The 23,131-nt window shown below is 43.0% G+C and overlaps 1 protein-coding gene across 1 annotated transcript in view; it reads right to left on the reverse strand.

Annotated features, from left to right (window-relative positions):
- Positions 1–23,131, reverse strand: part of LOC126236084 (ATP-binding cassette sub-family C member 4-like) — a 370,212-nt gene that overhangs the window by 138,355 nt on the left and 208,726 nt on the right. The window contains exons 8-9 of the mRNA XM_049945147.1: positions 21,540–21,650; positions 15,398–15,580 (exon numbers count right to left, since the gene is read on the reverse strand). Coding sequence (XP_049801104.1) covers positions 15,398–15,580; positions 21,540–21,650 — 294 coding nt within the window. The remainder of the gene's footprint in view (positions 1–15,397; positions 15,581–21,539; positions 21,651–23,131) is intronic.

Below are 23,131 nucleotides of genomic sequence, written 5' to 3' on the forward strand. Positions count from 1 at the left end.
ATTTACCACCAGAAGGAGGTTCTTATCCATTGGTCTGAAGATGACCACGGTAGTGGTCGAAACCGGTCACCGTAATAAATAAATTGTGATCAAGACTGTTTTTGATAGTAAAATCTCGAGAGAAATACAACTATTATCAGAGAACACCTGCTGCTTGACAAAGGAGACAAATACAGAAGATTCCAGATTCGTAGGAGCGCTGCAAATAGCAGATAACACAGATGATGGTACATTATTAGATCGCTCGTAGTTCGGTGGCTAATTTTGCATAAAACTCCACTCTGTCTTCTACTGCCCACCTGGCGCCGTACGCCAGGGGGTCTATTATATAGACATGTGGTACCAGACATTAGTACCGTCATTAAACAAGACAGCATTTGCCTTCTTCCTGTCACGTATGATCGCCCTATAACAGACGAGGCCTTCTGCAGAGCGGGTTTTTTCCGTTCCGCTTACTGTTTACTCCCTGTCAACATTCACCCGCAAAGTCCAATTGAGGGGGTCAAATGCCTTCGCCCCACTTGGCAATAACGCCGCCACGCACGGACGACCACTCGGCGTTATTTATACGACGACATCCCTTATTTCTGCAGCACAATTAAAACCGGATTGATCCTGTCTCAATAACAAGCGTACTTTTACAGTTTGCGCGGGTGAAACTAGATTGTTCCCGTTCGCTTGCTCGGCTCTACTGTCTCGTAATTATTACCCTTCTCGTTAACGACTGAGCTATTGGGAACATCTGGCGGCACCGCAGTATTACTTGCAATTTGCTGTTTGTCCGTGGGGCGGTGACAATGCTGGCTGTCTTATCTTCTCCAACAGACTGAGTCTGTAACTGTTATGGTTCAAAGACTTGGCAATATCACCAACGAGCACGCATACGAAAATTCATGCGTAGGAGAACAGTGGCACCTAGAGGCCTTCTTCTAAATTTTTTAAGCATTTTACTGTTTTCCTACAAACACTCACTCTACAACTTGTTTATTAACAAAGCAGAAACGTATGGTTGATACTGTCTTTTTTTTTTAATTTTCTTCTCAGTTTATATCCTTCTACGCACTAGTTAAAATTTACGGTGAGTAGGCTGGAAGTGTCAGTTTATAATTCTCCATTGAAAATATGTCTTTGGAAAATGTACCGGAATTGCTGTTGAAGGACAGTATTTTAATGGAATAACTGCGACCAGCTTATTTCGACAAAATAGTTTTCGAACCATTTCAGGCTAATCTTCGGATATGACATAATTATTTCCATAGCGCGATGCTACGTCACTGTGGGTGGTACCGTTATTAACATTCACCTTGTAACCTCCATTTTCAAACCTTTCTAGAACACATTAATTGCTGGTGGATATATGGTGACAGTGTTTACAGTGAACAGTGCTTCGTTATCTGGCCATTAGGCATTGCTCCACAGTGCAGGTTTTATGGCTTCAGCACCACGTTTCCGTGTTACGGATATTTGCATCAGTGACGAGTGGTGCTGGAATTCTAGCTCGTCATGCAGTTTCCTTCTTGTGGATCTCCCTTCGAACTGTTTTGGTGGTGACGGGGTTCGCGAATACGACATTCAGTTCTGCAGAGACCTTTCCAGCTGTCTACATCTTATTTTTCATCACCGTCCTCTTCAGTGACCGTCTCCTTCGATCAAACGCTTTCCCATTGTGAACCAGCGGGTTATGTTTTTCCACTTTTCCAGTAGGGCGGTGCCTCTTAAAGCTCTAAACATTTCGGCTACCTTGATTACTAAAGCACCCGCTATACGTACGCCAACAAACTACCCACGTTCGAATTCACGTAGCTCCGATATGCTGCACTCACAACGACATAGAACACTTTTCTGGCCAGGACTGACACTAGTAACTTATTGAGGACATTACACAAGTGCCGTTCGTGGTCAAATACAACAACGCAACCTGCAGGCATCTGCCTTTTTGTTCAAGCATGCATTTTTCACCGTGTTTCCACATTTTTGTCCAACCTCTGTAGGTGTGTTTAGGTGGAGGAGAGGGTGGCGTATAGCTTCAGTGGAGTAATTCCACCAAAGCTAATACAGGACCACCACTCACCTTATTTCTTGACACTTTCTTGAGAAAGAATTTTGAAGCAGATGAGGTATCACAGTTGAAGAGCGAGATTAAAACACTTCCATGCAGGTAACTTGTTTTATGTGATCATGCTTTCATTAATATACTAATATTAATTAAGTAAAACATGAATAAAAATGCATCGATTCGAAGTAGTTTCCAAATACTTTGTCCTCTCAGAATTCTAGTTTTGTAGTTAACTAATCAAATACAATTTTTTTGATTCACATGTTAACCACATTCTTTTCAATTTTTTTTAGAATTTTAGTAGTGATTTTCATTTTTTTATGTTTTTATTCCTTCCATCCCCCACGTCAGTCCGGTTAAATCACTACGTTATTAACCTGAATCGTATGGAGACAAAACTGGAACTTTGAGGGTCCTCGAACTGTATATTGATAAACAGATTATCCCCTACAACGGGTCTTCAGTGTCTTTCAAACTGCGTGAATAAACATTTTATTCAAAAGACATTTCGTAATTCTGACGTATGGCTTGACTGAACACATAATAATGAAGTCACAAGCCACCATAACAGCGCATCAGCTGAATGTGGGCATTTTCAGTGAGTTTCAGCAGTTCTAGTAGAGCGATTCGAGCGACAGATTTTACAGCTTCACAAGACGCTGTGTATATTCACTTCTGGGTCAAATTACGTTGACAAAACTGACGACCGCCGTATTGAAGGGCATTAGATACGTTTTTGTTTTGTGCTCGAGGCTAAAACAAGCTAACAATCAAATCATGCAAAGTTTATATTTGTTTTTTAAGCCTTAAGATCGCCAAACATCAAATCAAGCCGAAACCTATAATTCTGAACGAAATGACATCTACAAAAATAAGTAAGAACACTAGTGGTTTGGGTTTGAGAAATTACTGTTACATACAGAAAAATTCTCGCTCGCGTCATTAAAGCATTCCACGTATTAAGAGCATTATAGCACAGAAGTAATTATAGGAAGCTTTGAGAGAGGACAAGTTACTCTCACCCATTTTTCGTATACAGAAAATTATTAAAGATTTTGTTACAACCTCACGCACCTTGAGCGAGACTCTAGTTAATGGCCTGAGCAGACGTTGATGGAGCCTGGTAGGGCGCTAAAAGCATGTGGTATTTTTATGGTTCTTAGCCCGTAGAAATGGCATGTTGAGAGTTGAAAGCAATTGGCGGTCTGCCCATCCAACAGTAAATCTTGCCGGACAGGTCCACAGCCGTACAGGGCAGACAGGGCAGCCCCTTGTTGAGACAGGTCTCCAACAGAACAATGCCGTCATCCCTGCCATGGCGCCAGCCAAAGCTTGGGCTGTGGGCGACAGTCCAAAGTAACGCGTCTACACAGTGGAGCGGTAAACCAGGCATTGTGTGCAGAGCCATACGTAATAAAAATTCACAAGTTTTCGTGTTTGCCGATATTTGCTACTGCAAATAGGCCTGTGAACCACTTCCATTGGCCCCCTTGGTTGTATAAGAAACTCCGCTGTCTGAGAAACGAAAATGGTTCAAATGGCTCTGAGCACTATGGGACTCAACTGCTGTGGTCATAAGTCCCCTAGAACTTAGAACTACTTAAACCTAACTAACCTAAGGACATCACACACATCCATGCCCGAGGCAGGATTCGAACCTGCGACCGTAGCAGTCGCACGGTTCCGGACTGCGCGCCTAGAACCACGAGACCACCGCGGCCGGCGTCTGAGAAACGTTTAGAGATAGAATCTTTATTACACCTCATCGCTAGGACTAACAAGTTCCAAGGCACAGGCGATTTAGATAAATATATTTAAGACTGTATCTGTTCACTTGTTGCATTGGAAAGCAACACGACTTCAGAGAAAATTATCTTCCCCCTCTGCGAAAACTTAAAAAAAAAGCCAGTAACTGTCGGTTTCTTTTCTCTCCAGAGATGCAGGTTTCTTAAATCTTGCCCTGGTTTCACATGAATTTATGCTGTCGTGTGGGAGGGGAGATTTAGCGCCTCTAGAGCCCTGTGATTGGCTTAAGATAGGGTGAAGACAGTGTCATCGGGTGTGGGACTTTGGTCTGGTAAGCACTTCTGGTCGAAGCTCTGGCATGTGTGGTTGGTACTTGGGACCAGTCCTGAGACTAATTTCACTTGCGAGTAGTTTAGACTGGGGAGCCTGTGGTGAAGTTCTTACTGTACCAACAGTGTGACTTCAAACGTTTTGGACGGCTCGTTTGTCGAGGGCACAATTATTCGGTTTTGGTTTACCAGTCTTGACGTTTGGCATCCTTGCGTGCTCTGTCGTATAAGTGAGCAAAATTGGTCCTTGGTATGACCAGTGAACGGATGTGTCACACACTGAAATCTACTGTGATTTCAGAGCTCTGGTAGAGAGTAAATTGCGATCCGTCTGCCTGACCGATAGACCGTGAGAGTTTTGCATTTCTTTGGTGGCCGCGGATGATTTACTGCTGCCGCTACCACGTCTCACCTCCGCCGCACACATCTCGCCAGCAGCAATTTACATCGCCGCACGAAGCAAACAGGGTAACATACTGCCGCACCGGCATTGTCAGGGCGTACACATCTCAATCGCCACTTGCTCTCCGCTGCACATATATAGGAAAACTTCTGTAGATTTGATCAATCAAATATGCTCAAACCGTCTTTGCCAACCCAGGACCATTGTCCAGTGTAGTCTTAAACCAGCTGTTAGTTGTTCATGGTGTTCAATCAATAACTTGTTTAGCATAATTTATGTCTGTTCTTTTTTAGAAAAAAATAAATGTTGTGTGAACACTAAAATTATGGCAACACAATCAATCATTTAAGAAGTCCCCCCAGGGTACCTTTCAGCTTCTATGCTATTATAAACCACCTTCGAAAAATTCTTTTTAGTACCTAATCCAATGAAGTCCAATAAATCTATAGTCCCCAGGTTTGGACCCTGCCGCTAAACCATTAGCAGAACGCAAGTTCATGCATCGCAGAAGAGCTACAAGATCACATGCAATTCAAGCAAAGGAGGATTTTATAAACGCATGTGTAGATTTCTAATCTAAGTTGCTATAAATTACCCAAGAAATGGATGGTTACTTTTAATCTTAAATGAGCAGAATAAATATCTCATTCCAGTGACCACCTTATGACAACATTATATATTTTCTCAGACGAGAACCGTCACTTGGTATCTACACTGACGGAAAAGCGCAACACCAAGAAAAAGTTGTGCGCAATAAACGAAAGTTGGTAATCGTGTTTCTACATCTGAAAAATTATGTCTCTGCAAGTTTCACGCCACTCGCAAAAGAGTGGCGCCACTATGAGGATGCTAATGACGTTTTCTTTAAAAACACGTTGTAACGATCGTGAACGTTAGCTGCCTCTGAGATTGGACGTAGTGAGTGGATGTTAGTCGAGAATGCCTTAAAGGCGACAAAGGCGCCATTATCAGCACCTCATTGAACGAGGTCGTGAAATAGGGCTGCGAGAAGTTGGATGTTCCTCCTTCGATGATACAGAAAGACTTGGCAGGAATGTAGCTACTGTACATGATTGCTGGCATCATTGGTCACGGAAATGTACGGACGCAAGACGACCAGGCTTCGGACGGCCACGTTGCACCAACGAGAGGGAAGACAATCGTTTCCGGCGTATGGCTCTTGCACATCGTACTGCATATGCCGTTGCAATTCGAGCGCCAGTTGGCACCACAGTGACACAACAAACTGTTACAAATATGTTACTTTAAGAACAGCTCCGAGCCAGACGCCCTGTAGCGTTCGTTCCACTGACCCTAAACCAGCACCATGTGCGACTTTCAGTGGCGTAAGGTGAGAGCTCATTTGAGGGCAGGGTGGTCTGTTGTGTTTTCTGATGAAAGCTGGTTCTGCCTTGGTGCCAGTGACGGTTGCGTGTTGGTTAGAAGGATGCCAGCTTTTGGCCTGCAACCACTCTTTCTGCGTGCTATACACACTGGACCTACACCTGGAGTCATGCCTCGAATGTGATTTCGTATGACACCAGGAGCGCTCTCGTGATTACCCCACGCACTCTGATTGCAAATCTGTACGTCGATCTTGTGATTGGACTTGTGCTGCCATTCATGAACAACATTCCAGGGGTGTTTTCCAACAGGATAACGCTCCCACACATATAGCTGTTGTAACCCAACATGCTCTACAGAGTGTCGACAGGTTGCCTTGGCCTGCTCGATCACCAGGTCTGTCTCCAGTCGAGCACATATGGGACATCATCGGACAACAACTCCAGCATCATCCACAACCAGCGTTAACTGTCCCTGTAGTAACTGATCAAGTGCAACAGGTATGGAGCTCCATCCCACAAACTGACAGCCGGCACCTGTACAACACAATTCATGTCAGTCTGCATGCAACATTTTGGCAGTTTCATCGATTATTAATGTACCAGCATTTCACATTTACAGTGGCGCTTACATTAGCCAATGATCTTGCCATGCTAATGCCTTAAATATGTTACCTAGACAAATGTAGTCCAGAAATTTCATTACTCTACATTAATTACTTTTTGCTATTGCGATTTTTTTCCGCCAGTGGCTTCACATTGAAACTGTCGACATTTTTTCCTAGTTGTGTTACACCGTTAGTTTCCTAAACGCGTTCACTGTAATGTGAGCCCTATGATAATACGTCAAATAAAATAAGAACGGTAAATCTTGTGAAATCGCTTCAACCATTTATAATAACCTCGAATTTAAAGCATTGCTCTACTTGTGTGATGCTGAAGACATTGGTGTAAATGAGGGGTGAGCGCCGCAAGAACTCCCTGGTAATATATTGTCTTTCAAATCAGTAAGAAACGAACACAACAAAACTACACGACATTTAAAACCACAACTATGACTTATTAGAACTCTCGGAAATGAAAAGGCTAACACTGCAGCCACAGATACTGTACTTGCCAAGGAACACGCTATCGCATTTCACGGATGACGAGGAGGGTCATGCACGGAAAAATGTGTGGCTGGAGGTACAGAACAACAAGGTACATCAGACTCATTCAACAACTAGCCCATGGCTAGCACAGTTCCAGTTACCCAGGCCGAGTGACAAGTCGCATTAATACAGATATAAGACATTGCTCCTCCTCCCGTGGAGGACAGGCCCATCAGCGTGCAGTGCTTGTCGCATATTAGCTTTAAAACGCTACGTCTTAAATGACCGTTTAAAATCTTCCCAGACAACTGTTGTGGACTTTCCCTTTATATTAATTAACAATGAGACGAGTCGGAGTATTGTTTTTGTTCTTGCTGTGTTCTTGGGATCACTATGCAGATTGGAAAAGACGATATTTTAATGTCTCTCAATTAATTTCTTTTGTCGGTGACATAATATTTGTCAGCCGTCTTTACAAACGACCATAGATCTGTGTTATGTTTCTCAGTTGGATAAGTGTCGCAAGGTACGGTGAAGATCTGACCAACTCTGTTCTCTCAGATTAGTAATTTGCGATTATTTCCTCTTCGCAGACTTCAAGCAATGATCAGTAGGGCGAATTCATAAGCATTCGCTAATCTGTCCTAATGTAGGAAAAAATAGTGTAAAAACATACACAGTGAGATCAAAATCTACCGATAAATTTTTAGAAGTTGAACAGAGATTTCCTGCACGCGAGGTTGTGTCTTAGTAGTGTCATGATCAAAGCCCGGGAGTAACAGGCAAGACAGCATTTAACTGTGTTTTCAGCGGCTAGTACCATCAGTCAATGGAAAAAAATATCTTACAAACATTAGGTACATTTCGTATTACACGTATGCGGGTTCTCTTAATTCAGAACAGGGTTACAAAGATAATTCGAGTAATAAAACGAATGAATATACGTGTAACGAATACTGCAGACCAATGATTTCACCTGTCAAAACAGTAAAAATTTGATCAAGAGCTAAAAGTATGCAACCAGAGTTTGGATTTATCCTGTATTGTATACTGTACAAAAATTAGGAGGCACTGATGAAACTGCAGTAGGTCGATATAAGTTTGGAATCCAGTAACATCATCACAAGTATAGAGTGAACAATCCATGATATAAAGTCAGGGCCTGAAGATGTCAACTTTACCCTGTCTACCTTTCTCACAGGTTCATCTTTCAGTTATGATGTAATAATGGATTCACATGGATGTCTAGAACGGAAAACGATAAAATAGGAAAGCTGATTGTTCCGTGTGGGTATTTATTTCAATAAATAGTGTCACTCACCAACGTCACTTGCTGAGGTTTTCGTAATGCAGTGGCCGGTATCAGACACAATTAAGTCAGTATTAACTGGTTACGAATTGAACCCATGCCAAAATGAACTGCTGCTGCGAAAGATTACGCGACAACCGCAGTCATGTGTGTCTACATTCAGTTTGAATTTCTCTATGAGCAGGATAAGACAACAGTCTGTTCGTAATAATTTACGAAAAAGCAAACGTGACCCTCTATTTCCTACATACCTGCCGATTAGTATTTGATGTATACATTAATGAAACACTGAATTCCACAAATAAATGAATAATGGACTACGTACAGTCGATTGCAGCAATGTCAGTCGCCGAATAACTAATTTATCAGTTACGATTATAGTCTAAATTTTAAAAGATCCATGTTAACCCTGAGCATACTACTTGAACGATTCTGTGCTCCCAATCAGATCAAGAGATACTTGTTTCTCTTGCCACGTACGTCATTTTTATTATTATTTTCATCAGATTCGTTGAAATAATTCTGATCTCATCTTTTCGGTTTATTTGCCGGTGTGGCCGTGCGGTTCTAAGCGCTTCAGTTTGGAACCGCGTAACCGCTACGGTCGCAGGTTCGAATCCTGCCTCGGGCATGGATGTGTGTGATGTCCTTAGGTTAGTTAGGTTTAAGTAGTTCTAAGTTCTAGGGGACTGATGACCTCAGTAGTTAAGTCCCATAGTGCTCAGAGCCATTTGAACCATTTTTCGGTTTATTTACTTAAGTGACAAAATTCACTAATTCATCCCGGTAGATTTCTTAAGGCTACGAGCATCAGGAACACTAACGCGTTCCACATTCGGTTGAGACATGGTTGACAGTCCAGGACTCTTCCGTTTTTATAGGCAGAAAGTGTTTCTAAATTATTGGTAAGTCTATGGGTGTTACCTTCACTTGGTAGGATAGGAAACTAACGTGATGTAGGATAAGCGTAGAACTGCAATTATGGATTCACTCTTTCGGATCTACAAACCACAGAAGGTTTGAATATGACTTGATAAAAAAATTTCACTGACCTAGATTCATACTCAGATGTTTTGTTTCTCACAAGCAGTCGCCTTAATCATTTTCCCTTGTGAGGCCTTTGTCCTGCCCATTCAATTAGCCCATCTAACCAAGCCTCGAAGACGGACTCACACACTCCTGGAAATTGAAATAAGAACACCGTGAATTCATTGTCCCAGGAAGGGGAAACTTTATTGACACATTCCTGGGGTCAGATACATCACATGATCACACTGACAGAACCACAGGCACATAGACACAGGCAACAGAGCATGCACAATGTCGGCACTAGTACAGTGTATATCCACCTTTTGCAGCAATGCAGGCTGCTATTCTCCCATGGAGACGATCGTAGAAATGCTGGATGTAGTCCTGTGGAACGGCTTGCCATGCCATTTCCACCTGGCGCCTCAGTTGGACCAGCGTTCGTGCTGGACGTGCAGACCGCGTGAGACGACGCTTCATCCAGTCCCAAACATGCTCAATGGGGGACAGATCCGGAGATCTTGCTGGCCAGGGTAGTTGACTTACACCTTCTAGAGCACGTTGGGTGGCACGGGATACATGCGGACGTACATTGTCCTGTTGGAACAGCAAGTTCCCTTGCCGGTCTAGGAATGGTAGAACGATGGGTTCGATGACGGTTTGGATGTACCGTGCACTATTCAGTGTCCCCTCGACGATCACCAGTGGTGTACGGCCAGTGTAGGAGATCGCTCCCCACACCATGATACCGGGTGTTGGCCCTGTGTGCCTCGGTCGTATGCAGTCCTGATTGTGGCGCTCACCTGCACGGCGCCAAACACGCATACGACCATCATTGGCACCAAGGCAGAAGCGACTCTCATCGCTGAAGACGACACGTCTCCATTCGTCCCTCCATTCACGCCTGTCGCGACACCACTGGAGGCGGGCTGCACGATGTTGGGGCGTGAGCGGAAGACGGCCTAACGGTGTGCGGGACCGTAGCCCAGCTTCATGGAGACGGTTGCGAATGGTCCTCGCCGATACCCCAGGAGCAACAGTGTCCCTAATTTGCTGGGAAGTGGCGGTGCGGTCCCCTACGGCACTGCGTAGGATCCTACGGTCTTGGCGTGCATCCGTGCGTCGCTGCGGTCCGGTCCCAGGTCGACGGGCACGTGCACCTTCCGCCGACCACTGGCGACAACATCGATGTACTGTGGAGACCTCACGCCCCACGTGTTGAGCAATTCGGCGGTACGTCCACCCGGCCTCCCGCATGCCCACTATACGCCCTCGCTCAAAGTCCGTCAACTGCACATACGGTTCACGTCCACGCTGTCGCGGCACGCTACCAGTGTTAAAGACTGCGATGGAGCTCCGTATGCCACGGCAAACTGGCTGACACTGACGGCGGCGGTGCACAAATGCTGCGCAGCTAGCGCCATTCGACGGCCAACACCGCGGTTCCTGGTGTGTCCGCTGTGCCGTGCGTGTGATCATTGCTTGTACAGCCCTCTCGCAGTGTCCGGAGCAAGTATGGTGCGTCTGACACACCGGTGTCAATGTGTTCTTTTTTCCATTTCCAGGAGTGTATATCCAATGTCATTTACGTTTTCCTCCTATTATGAGATCTTCCACAGGGTTGCCATAATGCAAATTCAGCATTTTTGTACAAATTTCGCTGATAACATTTCGTGCCACTGGTATTTTATTGATTATATTCCTCTTGAGAATCCATTCATTTCAGTGAATTTAATGCAGTTGTTAGTGAAGGCTGTCATTTCTAGACTGGCCACTACTGTTATTAGCAACTTCTAGGGCCAGGTTGAGGAAACAGTTTACGAACATAGGCACTAGTAAACTGGCATATATGTCCTTTTAGTCTAATATTGAATCCACTAACTTCATCATGAAGAAGCAGGTCCTAGAGGAATGGGAAGAGCAGCTGTCTCACTTGACAAAGGGACGACGGACTGATCACCTCGACGTCTAGTCCTTAACTCCCAAGCAACCCACCTAACAACAAAGGATGACACTACGCAAAAATCCAGCCTCCCACTATGGTTGTCTCAGACAAGATCATCTTCATCTACATCTAAATGATTACTCTGCAATTCACAATTAAATGCCTCTCAGAGGGTTCATCGAACCACCTATAAGATACTTTTCTACCGTTCCACGCTCGAACAGTACATGGGCAAATGAACACTTGTACCTTCCCGTGCGAGCTCTGATTTATCTTATTTTATTATGATAGTCATTTCCCTCAGTATAGCTAGGCGCCAACAAAATATTTTCGCATTCGGAGGAGAAAGTTGGCGATTGAAATTTGATGAGAATACGTTGTCGCAACGAAAGATCACCTATGTTTTAATGATGTGTTGCTTGTATTCTGCTTAACTTTTGCCTTTATCCATAATACAGTATTGGGTAGGATAAATGATTCCATATTCGTTTATGTTTTATACAAAACAGAAGCTGGTTACATTGCTGGCATTCTTTGGGATCATGTCTATTTGTTACCTCTTGGGCAGGCCCCCTGTGGCCCAGCGGTTCTAGGCGCTTCAGTCTGGAACCGCTCGACCGCTACGGTCGCAGGTTGGAATCCTGCCTCGGGTATGGATGTGTGTGGTGTCCTTAGATTAGTTAGGTTTAAGTAGTTCTAAGTTCTAGGGGACTGATGACTCAGATGTTAAGTCCCACAGTGCTCAGAGCCATTTGAACCATTTTGCTACCGCTTACGAATCCGTTTGTAAACTGCTCGGCTTAAACGCGTTGTACATGTATTGCTCGTATTCTAGGTTATGTTTCTTCGCTTCCGTTTTTCGTACTTTCTGGCATTTAATGGAGGCCTGCGAATTTTTCATTGGAGTGAGAGAATGAGTCTAGTATCTTGATTTCTCCTAAAATGTATTATTTGTACCTATTAATAATGTGTGAACACATTTGCGTATTTACTGTCGTATTTTTAACATTTGCAGGTATTATGCAGACAGCATTAATAGGTACTACTTATACATATGTAGATCCTACTAATAATGTGTGAATACCTTTGCGTAACTACTGTTGTATTTTTAGTATTTACAAGGAAGAATGCTCTAGTCAACAAGACTACAAGTTCTCATCTATACCTAGATCCATCTCTGCAAATTACGTTGAAATGCATGGCACTCAGTGACAAGAAGCGACGCCATAGTCGTTTCGTGACAGGATGTAATAAAGCAGAATATCAATTCCGTAAAAAGCTGCTTACATGCAGTTCTCCGTTAAATATGAAAAAGTAGTGAAAATGGATGCAAACGAAAATAAAATTAAATAGAAGCAATATATTTACAATGCACTTAAATCGAGCATTCGCACACGGATTCGTAAGCAGTAAAAAAATATACGTAAGCTCACAGAGCACCAGGCTACAGAATCAGCTTCTTTTTCATATGAAACAAAAATAAATAATGAATCATTTACTCCGCCCAATATTATGTATGCGAGCAGAGTACGAACAACAAATTTATAATGCAGCTCAGAGTGCAATACACCCAAAAAGTCGTAACCGGAAAGAATAAGCAATGAAACAAGTTTTTCTTTACTTTGAAACAAAAACAATTTGAAAAAAATGGTTCATATGGCTCTGAGCACTATGGGACTCAACTGCTGAGGTCATTAGTCCCCTAGAACTTAGAACTAGTTAAACCTAACTAACCTAAGGACGCCACAAACATCCATGCCCGAGGCAGGATTCGAACCTGCGACCGTAGCGGTCTTGCGATTCCAGACTGCAGCGCCTTTAACCGCACGGCCACTTCGGCCGGCTAAACAATTTGAAAGAATTTAAATCAACCAATAGGAAAACGAGACGATGGAAAACCGATAAACTTGCAGCACCCAAGTGTTCTGGCTGCGAACGAATTTTCGCTCCCGTAGGTGTATGGGCCAGCACAAGAAAAAAAGAACATGTAAGCAAGGGATCTATAATGCGTACCTTAAGAGTTGTGAGCACTTCTTCAATAGAAGAGATGTGTTTCACCGTAGCGAAGATGGACAAGTGTTCATACCTCTTAAGGTGTACATTTTAGAGCTCATGTTGAAACGGTCACGTTTAACAGGTGAATGGTGGAAGACTCGTTTTACTGGTGGAGTGAAGGACGTTCACATTGAGTGGAAGTTTGGATTTGGTAAGGGAGTGTGAACAGTTACGTTTAAATGGTGGAGGTTGATGGAAGACTGAATTAGATTACTTTTCCCGTCGAACGGAGGACGGAGTATTACATATACTTTTACAGTGGGCTGGTTGGACTACTTTTACTAATCCAGTGGAATGGAGGAGGTACAGTATATACTTATTGTACTTGATTTCAACCTTCGTGCCTCTAAGCATTAACTTTGTTTTACATTTGAACTTTAATTTAATCTTAACTTTTCTTTTTGCTTTAGGCCATCTGATACTCACTTAAAGAAAAGCGCAACAGAAGAGTATCTTTCATATTTAGCATACTAATTAGGAGGATAGAACAGGTCGTTTAATTTCAACAATAAATCTTTCGCTTTAGTCTTCCACACATACATTAAAATGGGAATAGGATCGCGTTCTAGAAATAATGAATACACTTCCATACCGGACTGGGAAACCCAGTCTCTTTTTTTTCTGTCACGCACATAGAACCCAGTTGATTCATGCACACAATGTTATTAGCCAAATTAAAAAAAATGACATCGAAACTTGACATGAAATTTATTCCGAAGGTAAATAAAAGGATTATCCCTGATTTCAAAAGAAACTCCAATGAAATGACTGAAAATTCGCACTTTAACTATTTCAGATTCCACCATCCGTGGGTTACCCAGAGATTGGTCCATGCTCACCAGCCCCAGCCGAATAGTAATACTTTCAGCCCTAGACTGCCGCTTTCGTTACCCCTGTGGTGGGAACGGAGAGGGGCGGGGAGCCATCAAAGATGCGGACCTCTTACCTGCCAACCCAATTCTTTTGTCTACTATTGTACCAGCTCTGAAGACCAAGCCAGGCTTTTCTGCCTTTTTACTTTCCCTAAAGCAATTGGCAAAACTGAAGGAGCAGATGAAACTGTATTAGCAGATAGCTACTGGCTACTCTCACGAAAACTGACTTTCACTCGTTTCAGTTAAGCACAACAGAATGATATAATGGAATAAGTATGTGGGAGTGTTTCACGTACCGATTTATTTGTAACACAATAAGGAAACCAAAAGACGTAGCCATGTAAACGACACACTTCCTTCCGAGAGGCTAGTGGCACACATGTACCATATGTCACTATACGGAGAGATCTGAAGGAGCTTTCTCAGTGTTTACATGACGCTTTTGTCCTGTTTTGATCCATACTACCACCTCAGAAAGTTTGGCAGAGGAGTTCCGGTTCACTCTTTACCAGAAGTAGCAATGTAGACATATACTTTTATCTCTCACGCGATTATTTCCCATCTCTGCTCTCCATGCCTCGATTTGACCACTCCCATACACTGTCACAGTTCGAACCCGCCAGGGTAGCCGAGAGCGCTAACGCGCTGCTTCCTGGACTCGGGTAGGCGCGCCGGCCCCGGATCGAATCCGCCCAGCGGATTAACGACGAGGGCCGGTGTGCCGTCCAGCCTGGATGTGGCTTTTAGGCGGTTTTCCACATCCGCTAGGTGAATACCGGGCTGGTTCCCAGTTTCCGCCTCAGTTACACGCGTCGCAGACATCTGAAACACGTCCGCACTATTTCACGATTTCCACTAGATGCAGACAGCTGGGGTACACTGATTCCATCCCTGGGGGTATGGGGTGGCGGCGGGAAGGGCATCTGGCCACCCCTAAAACTAACCTTGCCAAATCCGTTGTAACCAGGCCGACCCTGCAGTCGATGCGGGACTATGGCGTAAGCGAAAGAAAGAAAAAATACACTGTCACAGTTCGACCAGATTTCTAGCTGATGTCACCACCGTCCGACCAGATTTCTGGCTGATGTCACAACCGTAACTCCAGAGGGATTATCTAGTGAACGAGAGGCTGAAAACGGACCGTTGACCGCCAAGCAACCAACCGAGTAATGAAGCCAGCAGTGTCAGCGGCAGCGTCAGTGAGAGAGACGTACTGTACCTTGCCGCTGCCGACGGGTCCCACGACGGCGCACAGCTGGCCCGGCTGCACGCGTATCGACACTCCCTGGAGCGCGTTGCAGGTGCCGTCCCAGGAGGCGGTGGCGCTGTGCAGCGTCGCCTCGCCGCGAGCCGTCTTCTCGTCCTGGCCCACCTCGCGGACCTCCGGCTTCAGCAGGAACTCCTGCGTTCAGACAACACACCTAGTCACACTCTGACAACTCACCGATTTATAAACAAAGCGCACGCCAGACAACGTATTTTCATTGCTGTGGCTGGTTTCGGCCGTGTTATCTCGTCTTCAAAGAAAGGAAGATTAAGGATGTCAAATTAAATACCTTTCAGCCGTCAAGTTTCCAAACTTATTTTATTTGGCTACCAGTTTCAGCGTTTTACTACGCCATATTTAGGCCCCTGACTGGCGTGTAGGAAGATTCTACCTCGCTTCCGATCAAAACAGGGGCCAGCGATACTGGTATTAGTAGATTTTTGGTATAGATATCACCAATCAACTATCATCTGCCGACTGGTTTGGGGTTGTCGCTATAGCAAAAATCTACTAATACCAGTATTGCTGGCACCTGTATTGATCGGAACCGAGGTAGAATCTTCTTACACGCCGGTTCAAAAAAATGGTTCAAATGGCTCTGAGCACTATGGGACTCAACTGCTGTGGTTATCAGTCCCCTAGAACTTAGAACTACTTAAACCTAACTAACCTAAGGACATCACACACATCCATGCCCGAGGCAGGATTCGAACCTGCGACCGTAGCAGTCCCACGGTTCCGGACTGCGCGCCTAGAACAGCGAGACCACCGCGGCCGGCTACACGCCGGTCAGGGGCCTGAATATGGCGTAGTAAAACGCTGAAACTGGTAGCCAAATAAAATAAGTTTGGAAACTAGACGGCTGAAAGGTGGTTAATTTGACATCCTGTATCGAACAGCCGAGACCCGCAACCATCTCTAAAAAGATGGACATACAGAGAAGGAAGGCTAAGGTTTCACATCCCGTCAAAATTGACGTTATTAGAGCCGGAGGGTCATTCCAGGCCTAAAATATGGAGAGGCAGCTGTCACCGACATCAGCTGATACGTGTCGTTTTTATTTACATCGCTCCCATTTGTTAATAGTGACCGACTTAACACTGTGATTTCACGGAGTTACACTAAGGTCCGCAACGTGAATCGATACTGCAGACATTAGCTAGGGTTCCGCAACAAGCAGTGGGTGCCACTCTTGAAGACCACGTCCCCTCTCTCAGTAAAACAGCGCCTATGCGCTGAGGTCAATATAGTGTCAAGAATGCAAGAGCTCAATCCAATTCGTGACCTCTGCTACAGCAGTCAACATCATCATGTAGGACAGGACAGTTACTAATGTTTCTGATGAAATGTGCTTTCATAAACGTCACATTTCGTACTTTGATAGTCAATGACAGTTTTAAATTATCAATCAATCTTGTGGCAAGGGAGTCAGCCAAACTTAAGTAAATCTTTTATTCACTTACGTAACAAAGTGAACTAGTATTTCACGTGTTCTTGTTCATGAGCCTTTCCCAGGGTAATCAAAGAAACCAGAGTTATGGCCGGATGAAAGTAGTTTCGTCTGGTCACAACAGCACTTAAAGAGTGCCATGAACTGTCTATTATCCATATCACATCCACACACCTGTAATCTTGGTACTCAGGAAACATCTCATGCATCGTCATTGAAAACAATATCGCGAGACTCACTTTTCCGATTTTTTCCAGATTGCGGCTAATTGTGATCCTTGACTCTGCTCAGTTGCTGATACCGTGGGAATGTAAATGAAGCTTGTTGTTGGGCGAGATTGTTAGTGGCATTCATTTTCTGTAATCGCCGGTCCAATGCAGGTAAGAGGACAGTTTCATAAGATGTGTTATGTGTGTACAGTATGTGTTTATTATTCCTTTCATGTGACATGCGAAAGCGGGAGAATGTGCGAAGATTTTGACGATGGACCACGGTGCCATATACCTGGTCGTCGAAGGGCAACTCTCGACGAAGTTTCTTTCATGCATTGTCCCCGTTTGCTCCGTACTGGCTAAATTTGTATCTGAATACAACTTATGATATATATACATTTTTCTTATGTTATGGAGATATGAGAAAGGTTGCGTCTGTTTCATTTGTATTGGAATAAATGTCTGATATTAAACGTAAGTATGTGATTCTTATTCGCGTCACTATCTGCATAAGGTTAGGGGGGCCCCTAATTCCGGCCCTGTTCCTAGTTACGTCCAGCTAGGAATTTCTGCTTCCAACAGTTGGCAATTAGTGTTCGCAGGTTGCACATGTGTGGCTTGACCACTTTCCATTGCCTTGGTGAGAGAGTCTGTTGTGCGCAGCAAGTTTAGCATCTGTGTAAGAGGGAATTTACTTTTTACACTGAGGTGAGTTTGTGCAACAGTCAGGTTAACACCCTGCTATTCCTAGTGTGAACACTGATTTGTGTTCGAATACTGGGCTCTATTGCAGCTGTGTGTTCTAGTTTTTGACGTATAACTGCTATTGGCGATGGTATAGCGTATGTTACTGTAGTGGCCATTGCAATTAATCTGGGGAGGTTAATAATTTCGCCTCCCTTGCAGTTGCTGCTTACGTCCTGAGGAAGAACTTTGGAAATGCTATTGGAATTTGAGTTTATTTGCTATTTATAAAGATTATTTCACTTCTTTCAGGCTGAAAAACGCAAGCGAAGAGAAAGGGATTCGTTGCGCAAAAAGCTTCATTTGGTATCATGAAACACGCTCTCCATCTACACAGACATGCAAATTCATATGAGTTTTTAAAGTAACTTGAAAACATTGTTCATTCGTAGCCTTCAGGTGATTTATAATAGTGAAAGTGTTTGGCAATGATAGAATGAAAAAATACATTAAAATTTATTGTACTTCCTAGAATTTTTATGGGAGACGAAATTAGAAACACATTTTTTCTGTTTGAGACTGTTTATGTCACGCACTTACTACAGTTTTTAACTGCACCTTACCTACAGGTGGAGAATAAATTCGGGAATACATATACCAAATTTTTAGCCTTTTCCACAACCTTCCAAGTATTAAACAGGTCGTAATCTACTACAGTGACGAAATGTGGGCGTCCTACCACAAGCCTGAAAAATAGTAATTCGATTTGTTAGTGTGGCAAGAATTATGTTTTAATTTGATATTGAGAAAAGAAAGTGAAGGTACTGTAGCCTATTTACGCGAAGTGAAGATGGACTGTTTGCGGGCTACCCTGGCTATATTGCAACGCCAGGCGACTGATGTCAAAGGAACGACAAATGGTGTAATGTCTGGCAACAGCCAAACACTATAAAAATCAAATCCACGGTTTCATGCACTACTTTCGAGACCAACACTCTCTTTCGTCTTCTGAAACCTATTTCCATCAACAAAAGCCTTGACCCAAGAACTGCTTTCCGAAACGGAGAGATACGTAACAAGAGATAAACATGTGTTATGGGTTCGCGCGCTTTTGCATTTAATCGCCGCGCGGTATTGTTTCTTGATCGACGATATATAATCAACTGTCCGGTAGCTATGAAAGCTGTAGCTGTGAAAGCTGTCACTCGTCTAATAAATCAAGAAGATTTTATCCACTGGAAAATACTTCATGGTCGAGAGTACATATGCTTGTTGACCGCTCGACTAAGTCGACTAGGAGCGACGTAAACAGAATAGAAAAACAGTGTAGGGGAGAGTATCGTACATTTAAAGAGTGTTGTACATTGAACATAATGTACCTGGGAAGCAAGACTTTTCTGGACGTTGTTACAGACTAGTCACCGATTTTAGTCTCACATGAAGGCATAAGTACTAGAGACCACCATTAGCACATTCTGGCATTTTCTACTGTTTTTATTGTTGAAAGACACAACGTTGTGTGTTTTGCAGCATCTGTAAATCTTTGGAGTTCTACACATTTAACTTTGTATACTACGTTAAAGCTATTTGGAAGACATTGACACTTTCTCATTTACAGAATTTTATGGCAAGCAAAATTCTACATGTTTTTAAAACTAGTTATGTAACATGTGTGTGGTTAAGCTATTCTTAATCAGTCGTGCACCATTTTCTGCTCTTAAACTGTCTCATTATGGAACATGTGATATTTGCAAATGAACTTATTTTGTTTACTCTCTTAACAATTTTATCTGTCTTAAAAGTGAAAATTTGTGTTAGTTTCCAATAACTTCTATGTCAAAATGTATTTTACTTGTAATTGGTTTTCGATTATACATCTAATTAATTTGATGATACTTACTAATTGTTGGTGCATGGTAGAGTAATAATGTAGAAGATAGTTTATTAAATACAGTACTGAGAAGACCTTCCCGATTAAAATGCTTTTTAAATTTCAGTAGAATATTTGTTCCCAGGTACAAGACTATGTCGTATGTTGGAACATTTTTTTCACATTTGGATACATCTTATTTTTCCCCACAGTAATTTTTGTAATTTCATAAAGAGACTGCAGCACTCAAAAAGTGAATGCCATCGTTTAATAAGAGAAGAATTACAGTTTATGAAATAATATCTACTGCATCAGTCACTTGTAGCAATATTTATGCAGCACAATCCGTTTCGTCTGCATGATGTCATCATCGGTGCATTCCAAGAACACGTAAATTACATTACATTACAATCTGAAGTGTGATGAGGTTCATTTGCTGTGTGCACAACTGAAGTTATGTATCCAAGTACAATCCTGCATATACAATACGTATGTTTTAGTGTGTGTATTAAGTTATTTGCATGTTTAGATCATTTCATTAGTGCACCCACTTACATTTTTGTTGGAAATTTAGTTATCTAGTACACAGAGCACAGTGACAAACACATCACATCTTAATACTTTCATATACAGATGTTTGCATCGTTCCAACGAGTCTTAACTGCTAAGAAAAACTAGTTTCAATTGCTAAGACAGCAAAATGAAATTTTTTATGTAGTTGCATTTATGTCATAGCACAGATTAGATTATATGATTACTTGGTAGAGCCAATACCTTTTATTATTAAATGATAATATTTTCAATCAAATAAGCATTCAACTTTGGAGAACTTTTTTACGAAATTAATAGTGTTTCATCCTTACTGTTATGTTATTGTCTTAGCGATGGAAACTAGCTTTTCTTAGCTGTTAAGACTCTTTGTAGTGATTTAAAGTGAAAGTGAAAGTGTTAAGCTGTGATGTTTTTGTCACTGTGCTCTGTGTACTAAACAACTAAATTTGGAACAGAAATGTTAATGAATGCACTAAAGAAATGATCTAAACATACAAACCACTTAATGTACACACTAAAATATATGTACCTTTCTGTAAAGGACTGTATTCCGGCACGTAACGTCACTGGCACACACAGATAAATGTAATGTACATGTACCTGGAGTGCTCCTGAAGTTGGTAGCATGCTACTGAAAAAAGTCATACTAGTTAAATATTAATAAGAAGTACCTCAAGCATAGAAATTATTTCATATGTTTACAATACAGTCGCAATCCTCAAAACATTTTGTACATGGTGATTCAGCTGCCCTTGTGTATAGGTTCCATGCAACCCACATCACTTCCAAAAATCTCATGCGAGATTTTCATATTCTATTGGCAGATACACACAAAGTATTAGTCCTACAGAACAAATGCCGTACGTTTAAGCTGGAGACCACAGTTTTCGAGTTATTCAACAAAAACGCGTTTCAAGGTCACTTTTATCCGTTTTTCCTGAATAATTCGAAAACAGCCTCTGGCAAACACGTATCAAAGTACAGAATTTAACTGCATAAAATTTCCTAGTAAAGGTCATGTTCATTTTTTCTCCAGGATTAGTAGTTTGCGCAGTAGTGAGTGAGAGAATATGAACATTTGTGTGTGGTATTTGGAAGTGTTGCGGGTTGCATAAAACCCATAGGTAGAGGCAGCTGAATCACCATGGATAAACTGAAGTTCAATTACAGGGCTGGCGAAAGCCTGAGAAGTCTTACAAGGCAACACTACTTCCCCTGCCTGTTTAAGCCATACTTCTGAATAAATAAATTCAAAAAACAAGTTTCCCGACATTTTTATTTGGTTCTGACTATCGCACAGTGTTCGAGAGAGGAAGGCGGACGCACCTGTATCCTGCGGACGGAGACGATGGCCTCGCCCATGTAGCTGACGGCGAGCGGCGCGGCGATGCCCATGGTCATGTTGAGTTGGTACAGCAGCTGAGTGATCACGAACACCTGTGGCACACGAGGGCACAGCGTCAGAAGGGCGCTCAGCACGCCGGCGCCACCACAGCACTGCTGCCGGCCACCGACAAAACCACAAAGTACTTACACAGGCAGCGGCAGTGAGGACGCGGCATGCTCCCACTGCGAGCCGTCCACAACCAGCCGCCGATACTCTACCTGTGCGTCTGCCCAGTCATACAGAGTTCGTAGTACCCAAGAGCACAGTTCCTGCCGCTACGTCATGCAACATGTAATGCAACAGTGTGTATCTCAATTGTAATTCTAATACAGCAAGTATTGTTCATTTGAATAAGTGAAATTCAATCCACAAGTAACATACATACTATTAAAGCACATCACAGGTATGTTCTGGGTGGGTTGATGATATTAAAAGCTAACGGTTACAATCACTTCGATTTTGTCCTACACACCACATTTTTCGGCCCTTGGTTCCCATTTTCAAGTAACATTGATCTTGAACCTTCCTGGAAGGTGAAAACAGCTGCCTAGATCAGATTCTCAGATTCTAAGCGACATGTTTGCATTTCCCAGGCAACGTTCTATCGAGTAAGCCATTGGACTCTGTCTCACAGGCCAGTTTCGTAATTGGAAAGCGAAATTAAGTTTAGTGTCTTATCGACGCCGACGTCATTTCTTGTCGACCACGCGTGTGTTCATCTCCGTGGTTCAGCGGCTGGTATTTCCGCTAGTGATGCAGTAGTCCAGGGTTCAATTCCCAATGACCACCTCATAACAGATCCCAAATGGAAAAGTCTGTGACGGAGTAAACATAGGTACACGATACCTAATAAGAAGATGCGTGATAGCACAAACATACACGCTACTGAAGTAACGTTAAATCAGAAGGCTTTTGCCGTGCTGGGAATGATCCACAAGCAACACACATACTATTAAAGCACATCACAGGTACGTTTGGGGTGGGTTGATGATACTACAAGCTAACGGTCACAATCGCTTCGATTTTGTCCGACACACCACATGTTTTAGACCCTGGTTCCCATTTTCAAGTAACATTGGTCTTGAACGTTCCTGGGAGGTGAAAATAGCTGCCTAGATCTGATTCTAAGCAACATGTTTGTATTTCGCAGGCAACGTTCCATCGAGTAAGCCATTGGACTCTGTCTCACAGGCCAGTTTCGTAATTGGAAATCGAAATTAAGTTTAGTGTCTCGTCGACGTCGACGTCATTTTATGTCGACCACCGTTGTTCAGCGGATGGCATTGCCGCTAATGATGCAGTAGTCCCGGATTCAATTCCCAATGACCACCTCATAACATATCCAAAATGGAAAAGTCTGTAACGGGGTAAACACAGCTACACGATACCTAATAAGAAGATGCGTGATAACACAATCATCCACGCTACTGAAGTAGCGTTAAATCAGAAAGCTTTTGCCGCACTGGGAATGAGACGAAAACTTTTGCTCAACAAAGACAGGTAACGAAATCTGCTGGGGCCATGTCGATGG

Source organism: Schistocerca nitens, chromosome 2 (assembly GCF_023898315.1).
Source record: "Schistocerca nitens isolate TAMUIC-IGC-003100 chromosome 2, iqSchNite1.1, whole genome shotgun sequence".
NCBI lineage: Eukaryota > Metazoa > Arthropoda > Insecta > Orthoptera > Acrididae > Schistocerca > Schistocerca nitens.